This window comes from Protopterus annectens, chromosome 3.part1 (genome assembly GCF_019279795.1).
Source record: "Protopterus annectens isolate FY-2018-M chromosome 3.part1, PAN1.0, whole genome shotgun sequence".
NCBI classification, from domain to species: Eukaryota; Metazoa; Chordata; order Ceratodontiformes; family Protopteridae; genus Protopterus; species Protopterus annectens.
Window position 1 is genome coordinate 1,866,720,502 of NC_056732.1, and position 20,429 is coordinate 1,866,740,930.

The 20,429-nt window shown below is 42.9% G+C and overlaps 1 protein-coding gene across 1 annotated transcript in view; it reads left to right on the forward strand.

The window, feature by feature from the left end:
• The window catches only part of LOC122797939 (zinc finger protein 883-like), a 182,428-nt gene that overhangs the window by 39,741 nt on the left and 122,258 nt on the right, over positions 1–20,429 (forward strand). The window contains exon 2 of the mRNA XM_044066458.1: positions 7,738–7,864. Within this exon, the coding sequence (XP_043922393.1) occupies positions 7,738–7,864 (127 nt within the window). The remainder of the gene's footprint in view (positions 1–7,737; positions 7,865–20,429) is intronic.

The window sequence follows — 20,429 nt, forward strand, 5'->3', positions numbered from 1 at the left end:
TGAAGTAAAAGTCTTCTTATAACATATGGTTATAGGATACGAGTTAATCAGGGTTAGGGCAAGGACATAACCAATGTGTTTTAAAGGGTGTGCATGCATTTGATAGACTGGTGGATGGTCGATCGGGTTATTGCCGAAAGCAGTGCGGCAAAACCTCAAAAAAGCAATCAAACTTGTTGCAAGTTGCAAAATATCGTTCCCTTTTTGACCCATGGTAGCGCTTGTTTAGGTGGTAGAGTGGTCGGAAATGTCGAATTCGGTGATTTTACGACATTCTGACCATTCGGCATTACGAAATTCACAGATAAAACTCTGTGAACTGCATGATCGAGCAATGTGTGCTAGACTAAATGAATGTATTAATTTTTAAAGTACTGTTTAAGGCTATTTTTGAATTGGGTTATAGAGGAAATCAAAGTGAGATTAGTAGGAAGAGAGTTCCATGTTTTGCCAACGGAGCTGGTGAACAAAGAGTCACCAGCTGAGTTGTTGGTGTTGAGTGTTTGAACTAGTAGCCTGTTGGATGAGCATAGAGTGTTGAGGTTACTGTAGGGGGTGATAAGGTTTTTAAGTACAGGCGTGTTTTCAGGTTAGCAAAGAGTCTTATCTGCAATTATTATTTGGTTGCATTAAAGTAGGCAAGCCACCCTAGATGATTTAAGTTATGACAGTGGTGTGTTCTGTATGCTGCTCCAGTGGCAAATCTAGAAATATAATAGCAGCTTGATAGTTTGTTAAGGTCAGTTTTACTCAGGTTTGTAAATAAAGGGGAGGCATAAAGGAGGGTGGAGAGTACGTGTGTCCGGGCAAAACAGTCCTGGTTAGGAAGGGTTTAATCCTGTATAGTGAGCCAAGTTTTTTATTGACTGTTTTAATAGTTTGATTAATGTGAATATCAAACTTGAGGTTATTGTCTGCTATTATACCTAAAAGTTTAGTAGAGGGATCAGATGAAATATACTTTCAAGTTACTACTTTTGTACTACTGCGGACCTTTAGTGCTTATCTGCCTGCCTGTTTCACTTATCTGCCTGCCTGTTTCACTTATCTGCCTGCCTGTTTCACTTATCTGCCTGCCTGTATCACTTATCTGCCTGCCTGTTTCACAGTTTAAATACTTGAGATCAGCAGTTCAGAGTAATGGTGAGTGTGGAAGAGAGGAGAAGAAGAGAGTGCAGGCAGGGAGCAGTGGGTGGAGAAGTGTGTCAGGACTGATGTGTGACAGACTGGTAAAAGTAAGAGGGAAAGGGAAGGCCTACAAGATGGTAGTGAGACCAGCTACGTTATATGGTTTGGAGACCGTGGCACTGATGAAAAGGCAAGAGTCTGAGCTGGAGGTGGCAGACTTAAAGATGTTAAGATTTGCACTGGGTATGACAAGGTTGGATAAGATTAGAAATTAGTATATTAGAGGGTCAGCTCAGGCTGGATGGTTTGGAGACAAAGGCAGGGAGAGGTGAGATTGTGTTGGTTTGCACATGTGCTGAGGAGGGATGCTGAGTTTACTGGAAGAAGGATACTAAGGATGGAGCTGCCGAGGAAAAGAGAGAGGCGTAAGATGAGGTTCATGGATGTGGTGAGAGAGGACATGCAGGTGGTTGGTGTGACAGAGCAAGATGCAGAGGACAGGAAGAAATAGATGATCTGCTGTGGAACATTTTAGAGGAATTTCTATCCTGGATAAACCTAAATGTATCAGATGAAACTAGAATCCTAGGAGATACAAATATTAATTGGCAAAATCTTACCTCCAACTTCCCAGCCAACAACATAAATTTACACAGCTTTACTCAGCTTATCAAAACTCCCACCCATGGCCTATTTACAGGATCAGAATCTATCTTAATTTGGATATTAGTTACCCTCCCCTACAGTTACTCAAACTCCAGCACCGTACCCAACATACTAAGTGACCACCTCCCAGCATACACCCACAGAACTTCATATAGTCAATACACATTCCTATAAAACATTCAGAAATCTCACCCACTTTGACCAAAATAAATTCTCAAGCATTCTGAAAACCCATAACTGGCTCCCACTAAACATTCTTTCCCTAGATGAGGCAGTTAATTACTTTAATAAGCTCTTCTTGGATATTGTTACCATACTCCCCAATACGTGTCAAGTGAACAAAAGTGAGTCACGCCCCATGGCTAACAAAACTGACCAAACAATGCATCATTCGTAGAGACAAGGCATGGAAAACTTGACAAAAAGATAGAACACAACAAAATGAAATTAATTTCAAAGAACTAAGAAATAGAGTCAAGAAGCTAGTAATACAATATAAAAAAAAAAACTATTTGTCCTCTAAGCTAACAACCTTACAAAGTAATCCAAAGAAATTCTGGAAGTCAGTCTCCATCCTTCTCAACCCTGGAACTCTACAAAATCCCTCTCCTGCACCTGATAAGACCCCCTCATCAAATTTCCCATGACTTTAATATCCACTTGATTACCACCATCCAAAAATTCATCAAAGACCCCTCAACAAGCCCAAATCAATACTCCCAGAATACTAATAATCTCATACAGAATGACAATGTGCCACTCATTCCCGACAAAAATTCCAATACTTCCACAGCTCACTCATTTTATATTCAACCAGTACCTACATCTTTCATATGTAAACTATTAAAAAAAACTCAAACCATGCTCTCTTTCCGCAGACAACTTTCCCTCAGAATATTTACAACTAGCAGAAAATTCAATTGCAGATCCAGTTAGTATTCTTATAAACCACTCTGTCGCAGAAGGATATGTTCCACATCTATGGAAAAAATCTATTCTTACTCCACTACATAAAGGCAGAAACTCTCATGACCTCTCAAACTATCGCCCTATCTCTATACTTTCCCTGTTATCCAAAATTCTTGTGAAGTGCGCACACACGCACAATTACTCAAGTACTTCATTGATAATAATCTTCTGTCTCCCACTCAACATGGCTTCCGCCCAGAGCACAGCACTATTACAGCCCTGCTCTCATTCACTGATACTGTCAACAAAGCCTTAGATACAGGTCACCCAACTTCAGTAATCCTATTGGAGCTATCTAAGGCTTTTGACACAGTATCCCATACTAAACGTCTGATCCAGTTACCAAAACTTGGCTGTGCTCCCAAATCACTCAACTGGATTACATCATACCTTCACAATAGACAACAATCTATAAAATGGCATAACATCCAATCTGATTATCTGTCAAACAACATAGGAGTCCCACAGGGTTCCATTCTGGGACCATTACTCTTCAACATCTTTATTAATGACCTACACAAAGTCTCTCGACTAGGTAAAATTATCCAATATGCCGAGGATTTTACTTCAAACAATTTCTCTGACCTCACAGTTACTCAAAATGCTTTTACAGAGATTGAATCATGGCTAAACAATTCACAACTGCTACTAAATGCCAAAAAAATAAAACTTCTATTATTCTTTTCAAAACCACCAGATATAGACTTCAAAATCTTCTCTAAAGACAGAACTGAAATAGAAATAGTAAAAACTGCCAAATTACTAGGCATTAATGGTACAGCGGTAGCATTGTTGCCTCACAGCAAGAGGTTCTCCTGTTCGATTCTTGAGTGCCTTCTGTGTGGAGTCTGTATGTCCTCCCCGCGGTCGAGTGGCCTCCGAAAGACATGCGTGAATGGGCATGCCTTCACTGAAGGTTGGGCATTGGGCTGGCAACTCAGCACCCTAAAAATCTACTGCCAATCATTAGCGGACCAGAGTTCCACTGTGGCGACCCCTAACCGGGGAAAAGCCGAAAAGACAAACGACAACAATTGATTACAAACTTCCCTTTGAAGCACACTTTCTCAACACATTAAAGAAAACGTACTTTAAACTTGGCAAACTTTATCGTCAAACGTTACATGGACAAAAACTGCAAAACAAAACTGGCAAGTACCTTACTCATCCCTGCTCTACTTTATGGTAGTGCCATCTTTATTAACCTTCACTCATCCCTCAGCAATAAACTTCAGTCTTGTTACTATAAAATAGTTAAATTCGCCTCAGGAAAGCCTAACCCCTCACACCACTGCCAACCAATCTTTGAACTGAACTAGTTGGATTTCCCAAACTGTCTTAGCTATACCCAACTAATGCTAGCCCATAAACTAATTTATAAACCAAATACCTGCCCAGCACTCTCATCAGTACTACAAACTTATATATTCCTTCACATACCCGAAGATCCTCCAGCAAATTGCTACTAAGTGCAACCAAGCCCAACAAAAGAGCTGGACAATGCTTGTTCTCCCATAGCATTGCTAAAAAGTGGAACTCCTTACCCTCCCATAGTACCCAAATAGACTGTATAAAGACATATAAAGTAGCATTAAAAACTTACTTCCTACATAACCTCAAATGCCAATGCAAATCAAACAAATCACCATAAAACCTTCAGTACTAATTTCTAACCCAGTTCCATAGTTCAAAATAACTTTTACCCTGACAGCAAAACAGCTCTATTACCGCTATAACTGTTTGGCAAGAACTGCCATGTTTTTTCATGCAATGCCAAAATAAAACAACTCAAGCTTTGTACTATACTACCAACTGTTATCTAAGTTAATATAAGTTCTGACACATACTGATAAGTTTTATATTGCCTGTTTGTTCTTCTTTTATAATTTTTTTAACTTTTGCATATTTCTGCTTTTAATTTTTTTTTTGTCAACTGTCTATATTTTTATTTGACTATTGATTGTGGGGCTTTTCTCCCCGGGCCGCCACTGAAAATGGGTTCCTGACTCAGTGGACTTTCCCGGTCAATAAATAAGTAATAAGTAAATAAATAATGAGCTGCCATTTTACCTGCAGTAAGGATAGCCACTTATTCCCTTTGTGCTCTGGTATCTGTCCTCTCCCCTTGTTTCCTGTCTGCGACTTCAAAAGCACAGTAGAATGAAGGGGAATGAGAAGGATCTCAGAATGGGGAACTGCGTGGTGCATGTGTCCAGCACAGGGGAACCCTTGGGAGGGGTAAAGGCATGTACCCAGCACAGGGTGTCCTAGGGAGGCATGCAGTGCATGTGCCAGCAGGGGAGTTCTGGGGAGGGGTGCTGTGCATGTGCCTACTACAGGGGGTACTAGGGAGGAGGTGCAGTGGATGTGCCCAGTACAGGGGCTACTGGGGAGGTGTACAGTGTGTGTGTGCCCAGTACATGGGATAATAGGGAGGGATGCAGTACCTGTTCCGAGCACAGGGGGTACTAGGGAGGGGGCCAGTGCCTGTTCTCGGCAGAGGGGGGTATTAGAGAGGGATGCAAAATGTGCACAGTATAGAGAATGCTTGGGAGGGGTGCAGTTGTTGTGTCCAGGACTGGGGGTACTAGAAAGGGGTGCAGTGCATGTGCCCAGCAGGGGGATACTAGGGAGGGGGTCAGAGCCTGTTCCCAATACAAGGATTACTAGGGGAGGTGTATAGTGCCTGTGCCCAGAACAGGGGGTACAAGGTAGGGGTGCAATGCATGTGCTCATAACAGAAGAGGCTACTAGAAAGGGTGCATTGCTTGTGCTCAGCACATAGGGTAATAGGGAGGGATGTGCAGTACATATACCTAGAATGGGGTAGTATGCAGTGGTGGCACTGCTTATGTTCAGAATAGGGATTACTGTAAGTTTCTACTTATTTTGTTGTGTACCAGCTTGCAAATACCGAGGTCACTCACTACTTGGTCACAGCTTCTCTTTGTAATTAGTCAGAGGGTATTTCTACTTAATGTAATTATTTAAATGTTCACATGTTTAATAGTCTCCAACATTTCCTGCAGTTACAGTACCAAGTGAGTAAGATTAAATGCACTGCCCAATGGGGCAGTGGTGCAGTGGTTGTGTTGCCTCATAGCAAGAGGTTCTCTGTTTGATTTCTTGGCTGGAGTGCCTTCTGTGTGGAGTCTGCATGTCCTACCTGCGTTCATGTGGGTTTCCTCCCATGTTGCAAAGACGTACATCTAGAGTGTTTCTTTCTGGGCCTCCACTGAAAATTGGCTTCATTCCAATTTAGAATTTCCCAGTAAACACATGTTAAATAAATAAATAAATATTCTACCTAGTCTTTCCACCATATCAGTGGATCAAGATTTTATACTAAAACATTAATGTAAGAACCCTTGTCCCATGTTCATCATTTTGTCCTCAACAAGGAAACCAGAGGATTGGTTGGATCCCAGAAGAGAGGTACAGTGCATGTGCCCAAAATAGTGAGTACTAGGGAGGGAGGGATACATTGCATGTGTCCAGAGCAAGGGGTACTAGAGAGTGATATAGTGCATGTGTCCAAAAGAGTGAGCATACAAACTGCATGTGGGCAGAACAAGGGGTAATAAAGAGGGGTACAGTGCATGTGTCTGGAGTAGAGTATTAGGAATACTAGGAAGGAGATGCAGTGTATATGTCTAGAACCAGTGGTACTATGGAGAGGTGTAGTGCATGTGTCACAACTGTGGGTACTTGGAAGGGTTACACTGTCTGTTCCTTGGACAGGAGGTACTAGGGAGGCGTATAGTGCCTTTGCCCAGAAGAAGGGATACTAGAGAAAGGTACACTGCCTGTACCAAGAACTGAGTGTGCAATGGATGGGCACATTATTTTTACCTTGAACAGGGGTTACTAGGAACAGATGCAGTACAAAGGGTAATAAAGAGGCTCATAGTGCATGTGACAATAACAATGGGTTACTACGGAGTGTTACAGTGCAGTAACCAGTTCTGAGATTTGGAACTATGGACACTGGAATAGAGAGACAGAATCAGTAAAAGTGTGGACTTGTACATACGATGTCCAATATTACTCTTTCTTGGAGTATTCCCTTTTTTCTGAGGTATAATGATATCAGAGTTAGTATATACAAGTTTGGGAGCTTGCTCTTCACATTGTGAGGGGTGCAGGTAGGGGCTTACCCCTGCAGAAAACAATTTTAAAGGGAGACGAGCAATATTTAACATTCATTGTTTTGCATGTTGTTTTTTTCATAATTCTAGGAGTTATGATTCTCAGAATTACAGTAGGGAGCAATAAAGTGGATGGGCAAAAACAGGGGTACTGGAGAAGGATACAGTTCAGTGGGTAACAGGAAGGGGTACACTGCACGTGCTCACTACTGGTGGTATTAGGGAGGGATATAGTGCATGCACTCTTAACAGTGGGTGATAGGGAGGGATGTACAGTACTTGTGCCACTGTGTGTGACTGGGAAAATGGAAGAAGAAGGCAAATGAACACTAACATGCCCATTAAATAAGTATAGTTTTTTCCAGCAGGGAGCAGACACTGTTATCTACCAAGGAAAATAATAATTTAAAGAAAAATAAATAATGTTTAAAATAAAACAAAGTAACAGTCTAAGAAACAGTGAACTTGCTGTTACAGTCCCTTAACGCACTGGTTAATCACTGCAGCTACTACAGGACACTGAGCATGACTGGGAAAACAAGGCAAGAATAAATATTGTAGTGCTTATTCCACATGCACAGCAATTATGTTATGCTGGAGTTATTAACAAAGTAATTAAGAAAAATTGTCAGCCTGTTTGTTAATCCCCAATTGAATCTGCTGAATTTTTCAAAACTGTTATAATATGAGAGAAGGATCATTTGCTATTTTTTACAAGGCAAATAATTCCTTTGAAGAAAATTTTAACATAACTGGTTTCCCTCATTTTAAAATAATCTGCATGTGTAATTTAAATGAAGAGCAGTCAAATTCTGTATCCTTTCAGGTGCCTGAAACCTTTGAAGATGTTGCTGTTGAGTTTTCAGGAGAGGAGTGGGAAATGCTGAGTAAACCAGAGAAAGAGCTACACAAGGAGGTGATGGTGCAGAACTATGAGAACATGATTTCTGTAGGTAAGGTGGATCTTAGAGGTGTGTCCTTATTTGAGGGGTGCACTTATCTGCAAGAGTGGTATTACCTAAGTAGAAGCTATTAACTGGTTAGATAAATCTGTTTTATGTGTCAGTTACTTTCTGAAGTTTGCTACATCAATATCTATTTCCTTCATGCCATTTATGCAATTTTCTTCTTAATGATAGCCTTTGCTAGGAATTCCAGCCAATAATAAAATGCTCATTCTCACAGTAATAACAGAATGGACATTGCACTTCAAGTAACAGAGTTCCCAGCAATAATATTAATTACTTCAACTTTGTTATTAGTTTAACCACTTAAATTCAGGTCATAAGTTAGCTTGTCACTGTAACCAGGTCTCACAGTACCAGATTGTCAGAAGAAAAAAATTCAAGCGAGTCACATCTGCCTCAGGTGATGAAAATCTTCTTTATTTGCAGCTAACCAGATTACAGCAGCATGTTGGCCAAGATGATCTCAATCTGATCAGCTTGTTTACTGACATCAACTTTTATACTTTCCTGTCACTAGCCAAAATAGCTTTTGTTACAATTCTAACAGTTGACAGTTGGCTATGAAAAACATCTAGGATCACAATTTACCTCAGAAAAGAATGCTTTACCTCAGAACCACAGCTAGTGTAGAATGTTTACCTCAAAACCACAGTTAGTACAGAATGTTCAGAAAGGTACAGCATACTTAGTTCAACAGTGGTAGCTGGAATTTTCCACAGCCTGCCTCAGTAAATTAACTCTTATTCAGAAGTATAGAAAACGGATGTTATTCAAGTTCATAAGCAAACTACATCTATCATAGGTAAAGCCCATCTTTAGTAAACATGGTTCAATGACCTTTTCTTACCAACACTTCAGCAAATAGCATATTCATTTTGCTAGTTGGGAGAAAGAGACAAATAATAGTATGTTTTAAAACTTTTTCTCTTAACATTTTCCCCCTCAAAACACTTTTATTTGTCTTTTTATTTCAGCAATATATGGTAAAAACTAAGTTTTTCTTTGCATACATTACTTCATAGGCAAGACAAACTTTTAAACTTCAAAACATTTGCAAAAGAATCACATTTCAATGTATTCACTTTCACCAGTCTGTTGCAACTGCTGGTACATCGTTTTCGTAACAGCAGTATCAACCAGTCTTTGTAGAAGACCTCTGATACAAGGTATACAACAGCAACCACATACCACCACGATAGCCACAGCGACTCCGACGGACACCAGGAAACTGCTGATGAGATGACTCCATTTTCCAAACCACGCTTGTAGAAAGTCTGTAAAGGGATTACTTACCCCAGAATTCTCTGCCAATTCTTCGGATAACATTTCCAAACCTTTCAAGGCTCGAGTGATGTTCCCATCAGGGGCAGTGTTATTCGGAATATATGTACAACAGAAAGTCCCAAACATCCTGCAAACTCTTCCTTCTTTGGCCAGGAGCATATCCAACTCAATTCGATTCTGCCATGCCACCTACGAAGTGGCCTCCAGTTGTTCAGCAATACCTTTTAATGCATCTTTGGTATAGTTCACAAAACGCTGCTGGTTATAGTAAATGTAGTTGATCCAGTCCACGTTCTTATTGGGTTGAATCCAGACAAAGATGGATGCAAAACCAGCTGCTATTTGGTTTATTGCTTTGTATTCATCAGGCACGCCTCTTGGTACACCAATGCTATTGATGTAGACACCGCTATCGAAGGATTGCTTCGGTGCCTCTCTTTTTCTCTTATTCAACCACCTCGGCTTTATTTCAGGTTCTCTAACGAAATTGCTTGCTGGAACTGGGAAAATGTAGAATGGCAGAATTAACTTTACGAGTGCACAAGTTCCTTTCCAGGGAATCGTAAGCCTTGATCTGAGTTTGTTGTCTCCACATAACCACCATACGTCTGCCAAACTATGAGTTTGGTTCTCCAGAAATGGATTCCCATTGCCATTCACAGTAACATTGCAATAGTTCTGTCCCATATTGCCATAATTTTTCCCTGTGCCATCTCTGGAAATGCACATATATGAACCTGGATAGGAAATCGCTGCAGGCGGTTTCTCAACGTTGCTTATGATTGGAAAACGCTGAGTTTCATTTTTGCATTTATCTTCAGTTTTGTTGAAGAATAATTTCAACAGACACGTTAGATTACCTTCATCTTGCATCAATGGGACTGTCGCTAGTTGCTGTTTACCTTCAGCACAAGAAACACAGTTCTCACGATGTGCCTCTCCAGTACTATATCTAACCCAAGATAACCATTCGTTATGGTGTACGAATCCCGTCTCGAGTAACAGTTGTTCTTCTTCTGTGAAGGCAAAATCTACTTTACTTGTAGCATTTTTAAGGCTTTGTACTTTAAGTTGGAGGGTCCCCAAAGGATCAATTCCAACTGGAAGAGACACTCCGATTCCATATACTCCTGAATCACTTTCTTGTGGTGACACAATGGTTATAATAATTACTTCGGTACCTTGGAAATGTGCAATTTTTATTCTTTGTTGCCTGCTTTTATCTTTCTCTGGTATCACTGCACCACTTGTTTCCCATCCATTCACATCTGTCGACCACCAAACATTTGACCAGGACGTAGTCTCTATTGCACAAGTATTTTGCACGAGTCAAGAAATCATTATTGTTCCATTTAGAACAGTCCAAAATTCCTTCACAAAGTTTTACCTTGAACACAGTAGTAACACCTGTTTGCGCTTGCAGCACCACCATTCCTTTTTCTCTCACAACTGTTCCTTCTCGTATGGACATATTTACTTCCGTCACCAAAATCATCATCACGCAACAGTTCAAGTACCAGTTGAACATGGCCATCCTTCCTTTGTAGTCAGACTTTGCGTTCAGGGGTCCGATGGAGTCTGACCAACATCAATGGTGGAAGGAAAAGTCTTAAGTTTTTTACAGTGGGTGATATGAATCCACGAAGTCCTCTCTGCGATCTTTACAGCCGTAGGTGTCAAGATAAGTACTTGATATGGGCCTTCCCACCTGGGGGATGACCAGTTCTTTCTCTTCACAATTCGGATCCACACCCAGTCCCTGGGTGCCACGCTTAACAAGGTTTCACTTCTGGAATCTGCAAAGGAGTCATTGGTTACAAGAGACCTGACATTTAGCAGCTTCTTCATATAATCTGCCAGATCCTCACCCCCCTCATGTTCCGCTGGCAACAATCCTTGCCACTGCGGGACGTAATATGTTCTCCCAAACAAAAGTTCAAATGGTGAGATTCGCATGTACAGGAGTGCCAATGGAAGGCACGCAGTCCAGGATCTATGCGTTTCTGCCATCAGTTTGCGGAGTTTACTCTTTAAGACACCATTGTGTCTCTCCACCAGTCCAGCTGACTGCGGATGGTAAGCACAATGGTACTTGAGATCAATTTGAAACACTTGACCAAACTTCTGCACAATCTGGTTTACAAAATGAGACCCATTATCACTATAAATGCGCCTTGGAAGGCCAAATCGGGGAATTATTTCTGTTGTCAAAAGCTTTGCTACTGTGTGTGCATCAGGATGCTTTACTGGAAAAGCTTCTACCCATTTAGAAAAAGCATCAATTATAACTAGACAGAACCTTTTTCCCTCTGAAGGTGTCAACTCAATAAAGTCCATACAGAGTGTGTGGAATGGATATGGAGGAGTAGGGAATGCTTTCTGAGATTTTTTAACTCCCCCCTGAGCATGATACTTTGCACATAATAAACAAGATAAACAGAATTGCTTTGCATAAGTTGAAAATCCTTTACACCAAAACACCTTAGACACTATCTGAACCATTGTCTGTACTCCTCCATGGGCAGGTCCATGGCTAACCAATGCAGCATACTTAAAAAGGTTTGAGGGTAATACCATTTTGCCATCTGATGCCCTATACAACCCATCCTAGTGATACCATATTTCACCCAACGACATTTTTCTTTCTGTGTTGTCAATGTTTGCATTACTTTTAGTGTCTCTAAGTCTAAGAGGTGTCCGGGCTCTAAATCATTGTCATGTAAAAGCAAATCATTTTCTTGAGCTGCCTTTTTTGCAGCCATATCAGCAAAAGCATTTCCCCTGGAGACAGGATCTTTTTTGTTAGTATGTGCGGAACATTTACATATCGCTATCTGAAGTGGTAATTGCACTGCATCTAACAACTGTAAAATTAAATCTCTGTGATTTATTGGTTTGCCTGTCGCAGTAACCATACCTCTATTCTTCCATTGTTGAGCGAAAACATGCACAGTAGAGAAAGCATATTGACTATCTGTATAAATTGTTACTTTTTTACCCTCCCCTAAGGTACAAGCTCGAGTCAAAGCCACTAACTCAGCTGCTTGTGCAGAATAAATGTTTGACAATCCTTTTGCTTCCAAAACTTCAGATGTTAAGTTGTCAATCTCGCCTTCATTCTTGCTGGATGGGGTTCGGAGCCGATCCTCGGCTCTGACTCTGCACTTGCTTAGCTTGAGAACTCCTTTTACCAGCTCGAGGCAACCCTATATCCCATGATGCAAGACGAGACTACCTCAGATCTCATTTGCCGCTTTGCAAAGAGGTCTCTTTTTTGCCAGCTCAGGTGAGTTTGAATTTTCAAACAGTTTTAGTCAGGGTTTTTCTCTCCCTTTCTCCTTTTATAGCCAAATAGTGTGTAGTGTTTCTACAGCCCACCCTATTTCCCCTTTGTTAAAACTTCTAGTTAATTAGTTAAGTTTAATTTTTCAGTTAGGCCTAGGCCTCCTTATTAATCCCTATCTGTGTGTGTGTGTTTCTTTTGGGATTAATAGTGTGACTGTTAGTCTGTGTGAGTAGTGTTTTTTACTTGGACTATGTCTAAGGAAGGAAAGGTCTCAGGCTTCAAGAAGTGTGACTCGTGCTGTCAGAAAATGTCTCTGACAGACGGTCACACTTCTTGTGTTTACTGCCTGGGGCCTTTACACCTGCAGGACTCCTGTGCTATATGTCATTCTTTTAGCCAGAGAGTCCTGCAGGAGAGGAGGAACAAATTGATCCTCCGTGGCTTATTAAAGCCAGAAGGTTCACCCACTAAGACTGGGTCGAGTAAACCTTCAAAACCACCTAAGGTTCAGGCTACAGCAGTTAAGCCTTCTCCGGTGGCTCCGACTCCTTCGTAGTCGAGATCGGCTCCAGCTGGAGCTGATCGATCTACCTCTGATGTGACCGTGTCGGTTCCTGCCGGCTCCGACACTCAGTCTACAGTTGCCTTTTCGGCTGCGGCTGGAGCCGACGTGTTATCCAGTATCGGAGCCGAGAAGCCTTCGGCTCCATCTGGAACCCAGGGGACGTCGGCTCCGATGGCTTCGTCCAAGAAGAGATCTCGGTCCCCTTCTTTGGAATCGATCCACTCGGCTCCGGGGTATCCTCTTTTGTCGGAACGGAGTCATCGGAGCCGATCTTCGAGATCTTCCAGGCTGTCTGACCATGATTTAGAGAGGGTGGTAAGCAGGCTCTTGAAGTCTCCGGCACTAGCCCAAATGCTCCATAGCCCGTCTCAGCAGACTTTGGCTATTGCTCTTCCCCTTGAGTTCGGAGCCGGAGCTTCTCGGGACAGCGACCGTGTCGGCGCCGGAACCGATACATCCCCTTTCGGTTCCGTCGTCTTCGGCTCCGATCTCCTCCATGAGACCTTCCTTGGAGGGATCCGGTCGTCGAGTTTCCCTGGTCGGCTCCGAGGGGGTTAGTGACATCGGACCCTTGTCTGACCCCGCTCTCCCTCTCGGGGCTTCGGCCTTGGTAAGCTCGGCACCGACATCGGCCTCGGAGCCTTCTCTCTCAGTGGAGCCGGGAGTTCCTATTTCTTCGGAGAGGGAATATTCTGGCCTCCCTGGGAGAGGGGCCTTTGAGGTGATGAGGAGTGTCCTGGCACCTGAGCCAGGTCAACGGTCCATCCCTTTAGCTCCTCCCTCTTCGGTGCCTGTTGATGTCTCTTGCCAGCCTCTTGCTCTCAGGCCCAGGGATCCATCGCCCCAGGTTTCCCCATTGGGAATAACTTCCTCTTCCGAGGTTTCTCCTGATCCTGCAGGGGAACCCCCTCAGAAGAGGACGTGTAAGAGGAAACACACAGACTCCCCTGAGTCTACAACATCTGATACCGACTTAGATGAGTCGGAGGGTTCCCCACGGTCCCCCTCTGAGGATGTGTCTTTTTCAGACATCCTGGAACTCCTCAAACAGAGGGGGAACTGGCCCTCCATTGACCCCTCCGAGGATGAGTCTGTATACCTGGAGGCTTTTGGATCCCGACCCTCCACCTCCTGGGTGTCTCCACCTTTCGACCCACTCATGCAAGTAGTGGCTCGGAAGGCGTGGGCAGCTCCAGATTCTGTTGAACCGGTCCCCAGGAGGCCATCCAAATTTATTATGGCCCCTTCAGATAAGCAGTTTCTCTCTAAGGGTGTCTCTGTGGATGCTATGGTGGTGGCGGCGGCCACCAAGAAGGAACTGGCGGATCCTTCAGTGCCTGTCCATCCTCCTAACAAAGATTCTAGGACCATGGACAGGTATGGTAAGCGGATGTTTTCTTCAGCGACCTTCGCAATGCGTTCGCTGAACTACCTTTGTCATTTCACCAGACTTCAAAGAGATATTCTCAAGGAACTAGGTGAAGTGGTTCAGGATCCTTCAGCTGCTGGGGCTCAAGACAAGATTGCCTCACAGCTAGCAATCCTAAATTCTTTAACCAACTCCTCCATGCGGCTCATATCATATGCAGCCGATGGAGCGAGCAGAGCCGCAGGCACAGGAGTGGCTCTTAGATGTCAAGCCTGGATGCGGCTTTGTAATTTCACGGACCCCTTTAAGGCATCCTTCACCAATACCCCCTCTGACGGTTCGGCTTTGTTCGGACCTCAGGTGAAGGAAACCTTGACCAGGTGTGAGCAAGACGGCAAAACTCTTTCTGCCGTTGAGTCCATTTTTCCACCCCTTCTAGACCCTATCCCAAAGGTCAGAAGGGAGGAAAGATGTGGTTCCGGAAAGCCCAAGGAGCAGTGCCGGACACGCGTGGTCAGTTTACCCCCAGAGGCAGAGGGGGTAACAATAATAGACGCCGCCCTAGAGGCAGGGGGGGGTCCTCAGAATCAGGGCAACAGGGAGTCTCTTCCTGAGAAGCCCTTTCAGCATCCCTGAGGTGTTGCCCGACTGTCCACCCTTGGAGGCAGTCGGGGGAAGGATATCGCTGTACCCAGAAGCCTGGCGTTCCCTTTCACAAGATATGTGGGTACAGTCGATCATATCCGAGGGTTACAAAATCCCCTTCATAAGGTATCCCGTACCTCACCAATCCCTTCCAGACATCTCACCCGGTTAAAGGGACTTGGCAAAACAGGAGGTTTCAAAGCTCCTAGAAAAAAGAGCCGTCCAGACTGTTCCAGCAGACCAGGTCGGATCCGGAGTCTACTCAAGATTCTTTTTGGTCCCCAAAAGGACGGGAGATTGGAGACCTATATTAGACCTGAGCAATCTAAACAGATTTGTCAAGAATGCAAGATTCCGGATGGTCACGCTTCAGTCCATTCTGCCCTTTCTGGGCAAGAACAACTGGATGTGCTCGACAGACCTTCAGGACGCGTACTATCACATAAAGATACACAGGCGCTCCAGGAGGTTTCTCCGCTTTCGGCTAGGGACCAGTCATTATCAATTCAGAGCCCTGCCCTTTGGCCTCACTTCAGCCCCCAGAGTGTTTACCAAATGCATGGCAGTGGTCACAGCTCATCTGAGACATCAAGGATTCCAGGTGTTTCCTTATTTAGACGACTGGCTCCTCTCCGCCACCACCAAGCATCAGCTTCTTCAGAGCAGAGACTACACTCTGCAGCTTTGCAAAAGCCTGGGGATATTGGTGAATTTCGAAAAATCTTCTCTGCTGCCTTGCCAATCTATCACCTTTATAGGCGCAGAATTAAATACCGTCAATTTGTTAGCCAGACTAACAGATCAGAGAATTCTGGACATCCAAAGATACGTTCGAATTTTATTGCAGAGCAGCAAAGTCACAGCCAGATTGGTTCTGAAAGTTCTAGGTCTTATGGCTGCGGCCATAGTACTTCTACCATTAGCTCGCTTCCACATGCGTCTTCTGCAGTGGATGTTATTCACTCAGTGGTCATTCCAGAATCTTCCTATGAGGCACGAAATCTTAGTTACTCATTCGTGCAGAACACATCTAATCTGGTGGATATCTTCCCCTCTACTGCATCAAGGCCGACCATTTGTTCCCCCTCCTCCAGTTGCCACAGTCACTACGGATGCCTCTCTGATCGGGTGGGGGGGGCATTATCAGGGCAGGATGGTCCACTGGACTTGGAAACCCATCGAATACCACCTGCACATAAATGTCAAAGCCACTAACTCAGCTGCTTGTGCAGAATAAATGTTTGACAATCCTTTTGCTTCCAAAACTTCAGTTTCTGTGGTGACAGCATATCCTACTAGTGTTCTTCCTACAGTGTTTTTCTTTGCTGATCCGTCTACAAACAAAACGAGATAAGAATCTACCAACGGAATATCCGTTAAATCTGGTCGGGGAAGTACTTTGTCATGAATGCTCTCTAAACAAACGTGTGGAGTACCTTCTTCTGGAGTCGGCAAATGTGTCACCGGATTAAGAGTAGTACATCTTTCTATGGTCATATGTGGCTGTGTCAGCAGCACTGTCATACATGACAAATGTCGACTAGGAGAGAAAAAGGTTATCTTATCTTGCAAAAGTATAGTAGCTACTGAATGTGGAACTCGCAATTTTAATGGGTGAAACAAAACTATTGATGCTGAGGCTTGCACTGCCATGGCGGCTGCCACTACAGCTTGAACACAATGCGGCAATGCCCTTGCAACAGGATCTAATCTGGAGGAATAAAAAGCTATCGGTCTCTGTTTATCCCCATGTACTTGTACCAGAACCGAAGTCATATATCCTCCCTTACAATCAACCATTTGTACAAACTGCTTAGAATAGTTCGGAAAACCCAAAACAGAGGATCCTGCTATCAATTGCTTAATTCTATTAAATGCTTGTATTGCCTTATTTGTCCACTGTATATTATTCTTAGCCGCCATGGGAGTATCATAGATCAGTGCGGTCAATGGCCCTACGTCCTCAGCATAGTTAGGGATCCAACTTCTACAAAAATTAGTCACACCTAAAAAGGACATCATCTCCCGCTTAGTCGTAGGCATAGGTGCCTCAAGAATTGCTTGTTTTCTTTTATTTTCCAACTGTCTACCTGCCTGTGAAATTAAATAACCCAAGTACTTTACTTGTGCTTTCCACAATTGTAGCTTTTCTTTATTTACCTTATGTCCTTGCTCAGCTAAAAAACTAAGGAGGGCAAGGGTATCCTTTCTACAACTTTCCTGCGTGGGTGAGGCCAACAAAATATCATCTCCATACAACAGAACCTGGCTTCCCTCTGGGGGAACAAACTGAGCTAAATTCGCAGCTATTTCTTGTGCAAATATTGTCGGACTCTCACAATAACCCTGTGGCAATCTGGTGTAGGTGTATCTTTTACCTTGATAAGTGAATGCAAACCAAAATCTACTCTCCTTATGTAGTGGTATGGAGAAAAAAGCATTGCTTATATCTATGACAGACAAATATCTGTGCTGATGTAGTAAATCATTAAGTAATGTATAGGGGTCAGGGACCACCGGTGCTCTTGGGATCACAGCTGAATTAACTGCTTATAAATCCTGAACCAACCTCCATGACCCATCCGGTTTCTTTACAGGAAACAACGGAGTATTGCAGGGTGAATATGGGCATTCAACAAGAATTCCTACCTGTTTTAGCTGTTCAATAACTGGTTTAATTCCCTCCTACGCTTGCTTACTTAGTGGATATCGGTGCTTACGAGGTCTAAAACCTTACTTTGCAGTTATACAAACTTCACCTACTGTTTTCATTAGTCCTACATCTCCTTTACCTTTTGACCATAAATCTACAGGCAAGGCACTTAATGCACTATCTTCCTCTTGAGTTAGGAGGATTTGTCATGCCATTTCTGTTTTGTCATCCCTGAGGCGCACACTTGGTCATGCCCAAGTCACCCAATTTAATCTTTGTACCTGGATCTGTTGATCTTTCAACTGACTTTCAGACATTGTGTTCCAAATCGTTACCTTTTTCGCCAAATCTACCCAATGTGTCCCCACTGCTTTAGTAACTGAGATATGTTGGGCTATAACCTGAGCGATATAAAGAACTCATTTCCTTGGTCAAAGTACAGGTCACTACTGTATTACCTTGTGTATCCCAAAACATATCATTCAAAATTATCCTTGCACACTTGTGCTTAAAGAATTCTTTTTCAAATTCTTTATCCGGACCAGGGGCCTTATAGAACGTTGTACAATGTAAGTGCGCCGCAACCTGCGGTGACCCACTCCTAGATTTACTTAGAGCTAGATTGATCAACTCTGTATCAACCCTCCCCAGGCCGTCTGAAATCAAGTCTGGGCTATACCAGTAAAACAAGTCTTGTACTCCCTGTATTACTAAGCCATCCGCTAACCTTTTTGCCTCAATACCTTTAGGTGTGAGAATTGCCGCTATTCCAAACACATGCATCAAATCTCTTCCTAGCAAATTAACTGGACTAACTTTTGATATAATTACCCTACACCTAACAGTTTGGTTTGTTTGCGGATCTGTGAACAGTAGAGGATGAGACAGTGGTTCCTTATAAATTTTCCCATTTGCCGCTTTTACAAGGACAAACTCATCTGTTTCGCAGTTCGGAGGCAGAACTGCTGGACCCAAAAGTGTACGCGATGCACCTGAATCACATAAAACCTCCACTTTTTGTCCCTCAACCAAAAACTCTATAATGGGTTTCTGATCTACATGCATAGCAATACCCAAATTTGCCAGGTTTATGACTTCACAGTCACAATCCCGCCCTTCCATTAGAGTGTTCTGACATTCATCGTAGAGAGTGTCTGCCTCTTCATTATCCCCATAATGAAGATGGTGCATTTCTTCACTATCATATAGTCATGCGGAGCCCTTGTTCGTAAGCTGTGGGGGATGTTGCCACTCTTCACAGTCGGCAGCGAAATGCCCACGTCTACCGCATTTAAAACATTCTCCACGTTTTAACCTTTCCCTATAGGCTGAATGTCCACACGGTTCATTTAACGTGTCCCATTGCGGGCCCCCATGTTTTTTTTACGCCACCATGGTGCCCTTGCCACCTTTGGCCCTGTACTAGGAATATACCACCATCATCCCCTACTGCCAACACTTGTACTTTCTTTTTCTTTTTTAGATTAAAATGTCGCTCAGCATGCCGTTCATATTCAAACAAAGGTTGCAGTCTACATGTTCTGTGATCTACCATGTGCTTAGTTATAAAACTATGTATTGGAGCCTTACAACCTTTAAGAAAAGCATTTTTCAATTGCTGTTCATACGGACTATCATTAGTCTGATCCTGCGGAATCATCATTCCACAATGGTTATTGAACACTTCTGTCAGTCTTACAATATAATGATCTACAGATTCATCATCATTTTGAATGCACTGATTTATTACTGTCCAATCTGCTCTTGGACACCACTTATCAGAAATTCTCCTTAACAGATCAGTGACTCGTATGTCTAACACCCCAGAATTATGCTTTAATGTAGTGCCGTCATCTGCCTTACATGTCCAGGTACCACAAACTAAGTGCCAATCTGGACCTAAGATTTGTCGCACTACTTGTTCTACTTCTAAACCATTTAGATGATAACTTAGACGCATACCAACTATGTCCTCAGAAAACTTTTGAAAATTAACCTTGGGATGAGGAATACCATCCGGAGCTCATTTTATATCCTCTCTAGCCCAGGGACGATAAACTAAAATAGTTGGTTCTTGTCCAACATCTCCTGCTTGTGGGTTTGCAACTTGTATTAAGGGAAGAGTTTCTGAATGGTCAGAAAGTTTAATAGCCCAATGTCCTTGCCCTGCTGGTCCTGACCTTAACTGCATAGGTTGGTCTACCTGTTGCAAAGCAACCTTAGGTACTACGGGAATTTGTGAGTAAATTGGAGGGGTCACAACATTTCCTTGAGCAGCTAATAACCCACCCTGCTGTAGAGATCCCACATCTTCAGACTGATATTGAGGAGGTTCCCCTGGTATGGCAGCAGCAATTTCACCATACGGTGGGGTGGTTGCCTGCCTTTGTACCGCACAAACTGTATGCTCATCCTCCTTATCTAAAAATAAAGCCACTTTTCCACTTGGCACCAGTGATCCCTTTTGATTTATTTCTCTTTTTCCTGACACTGTTTTTCTTTTATAGCTCGTTTATTTGCTTCTTCTAACCATTTTTGTGCTTGGGGAAATCCCAATTGTCTCTGCTTTTTAGTTCTAGTTCCTGCATCTCTTTCCAAATCTCTAACCAATTTTGCACAGGCATTCTTATTCAGTGTACCATCAAAATCATATTTCAACTTCCACTTCTTGATGAAATTTAACATTATTTTTGTTTAAACTTTTCATATACTTAGCATCAACATTTAAACAGGCATCACTCTCACACT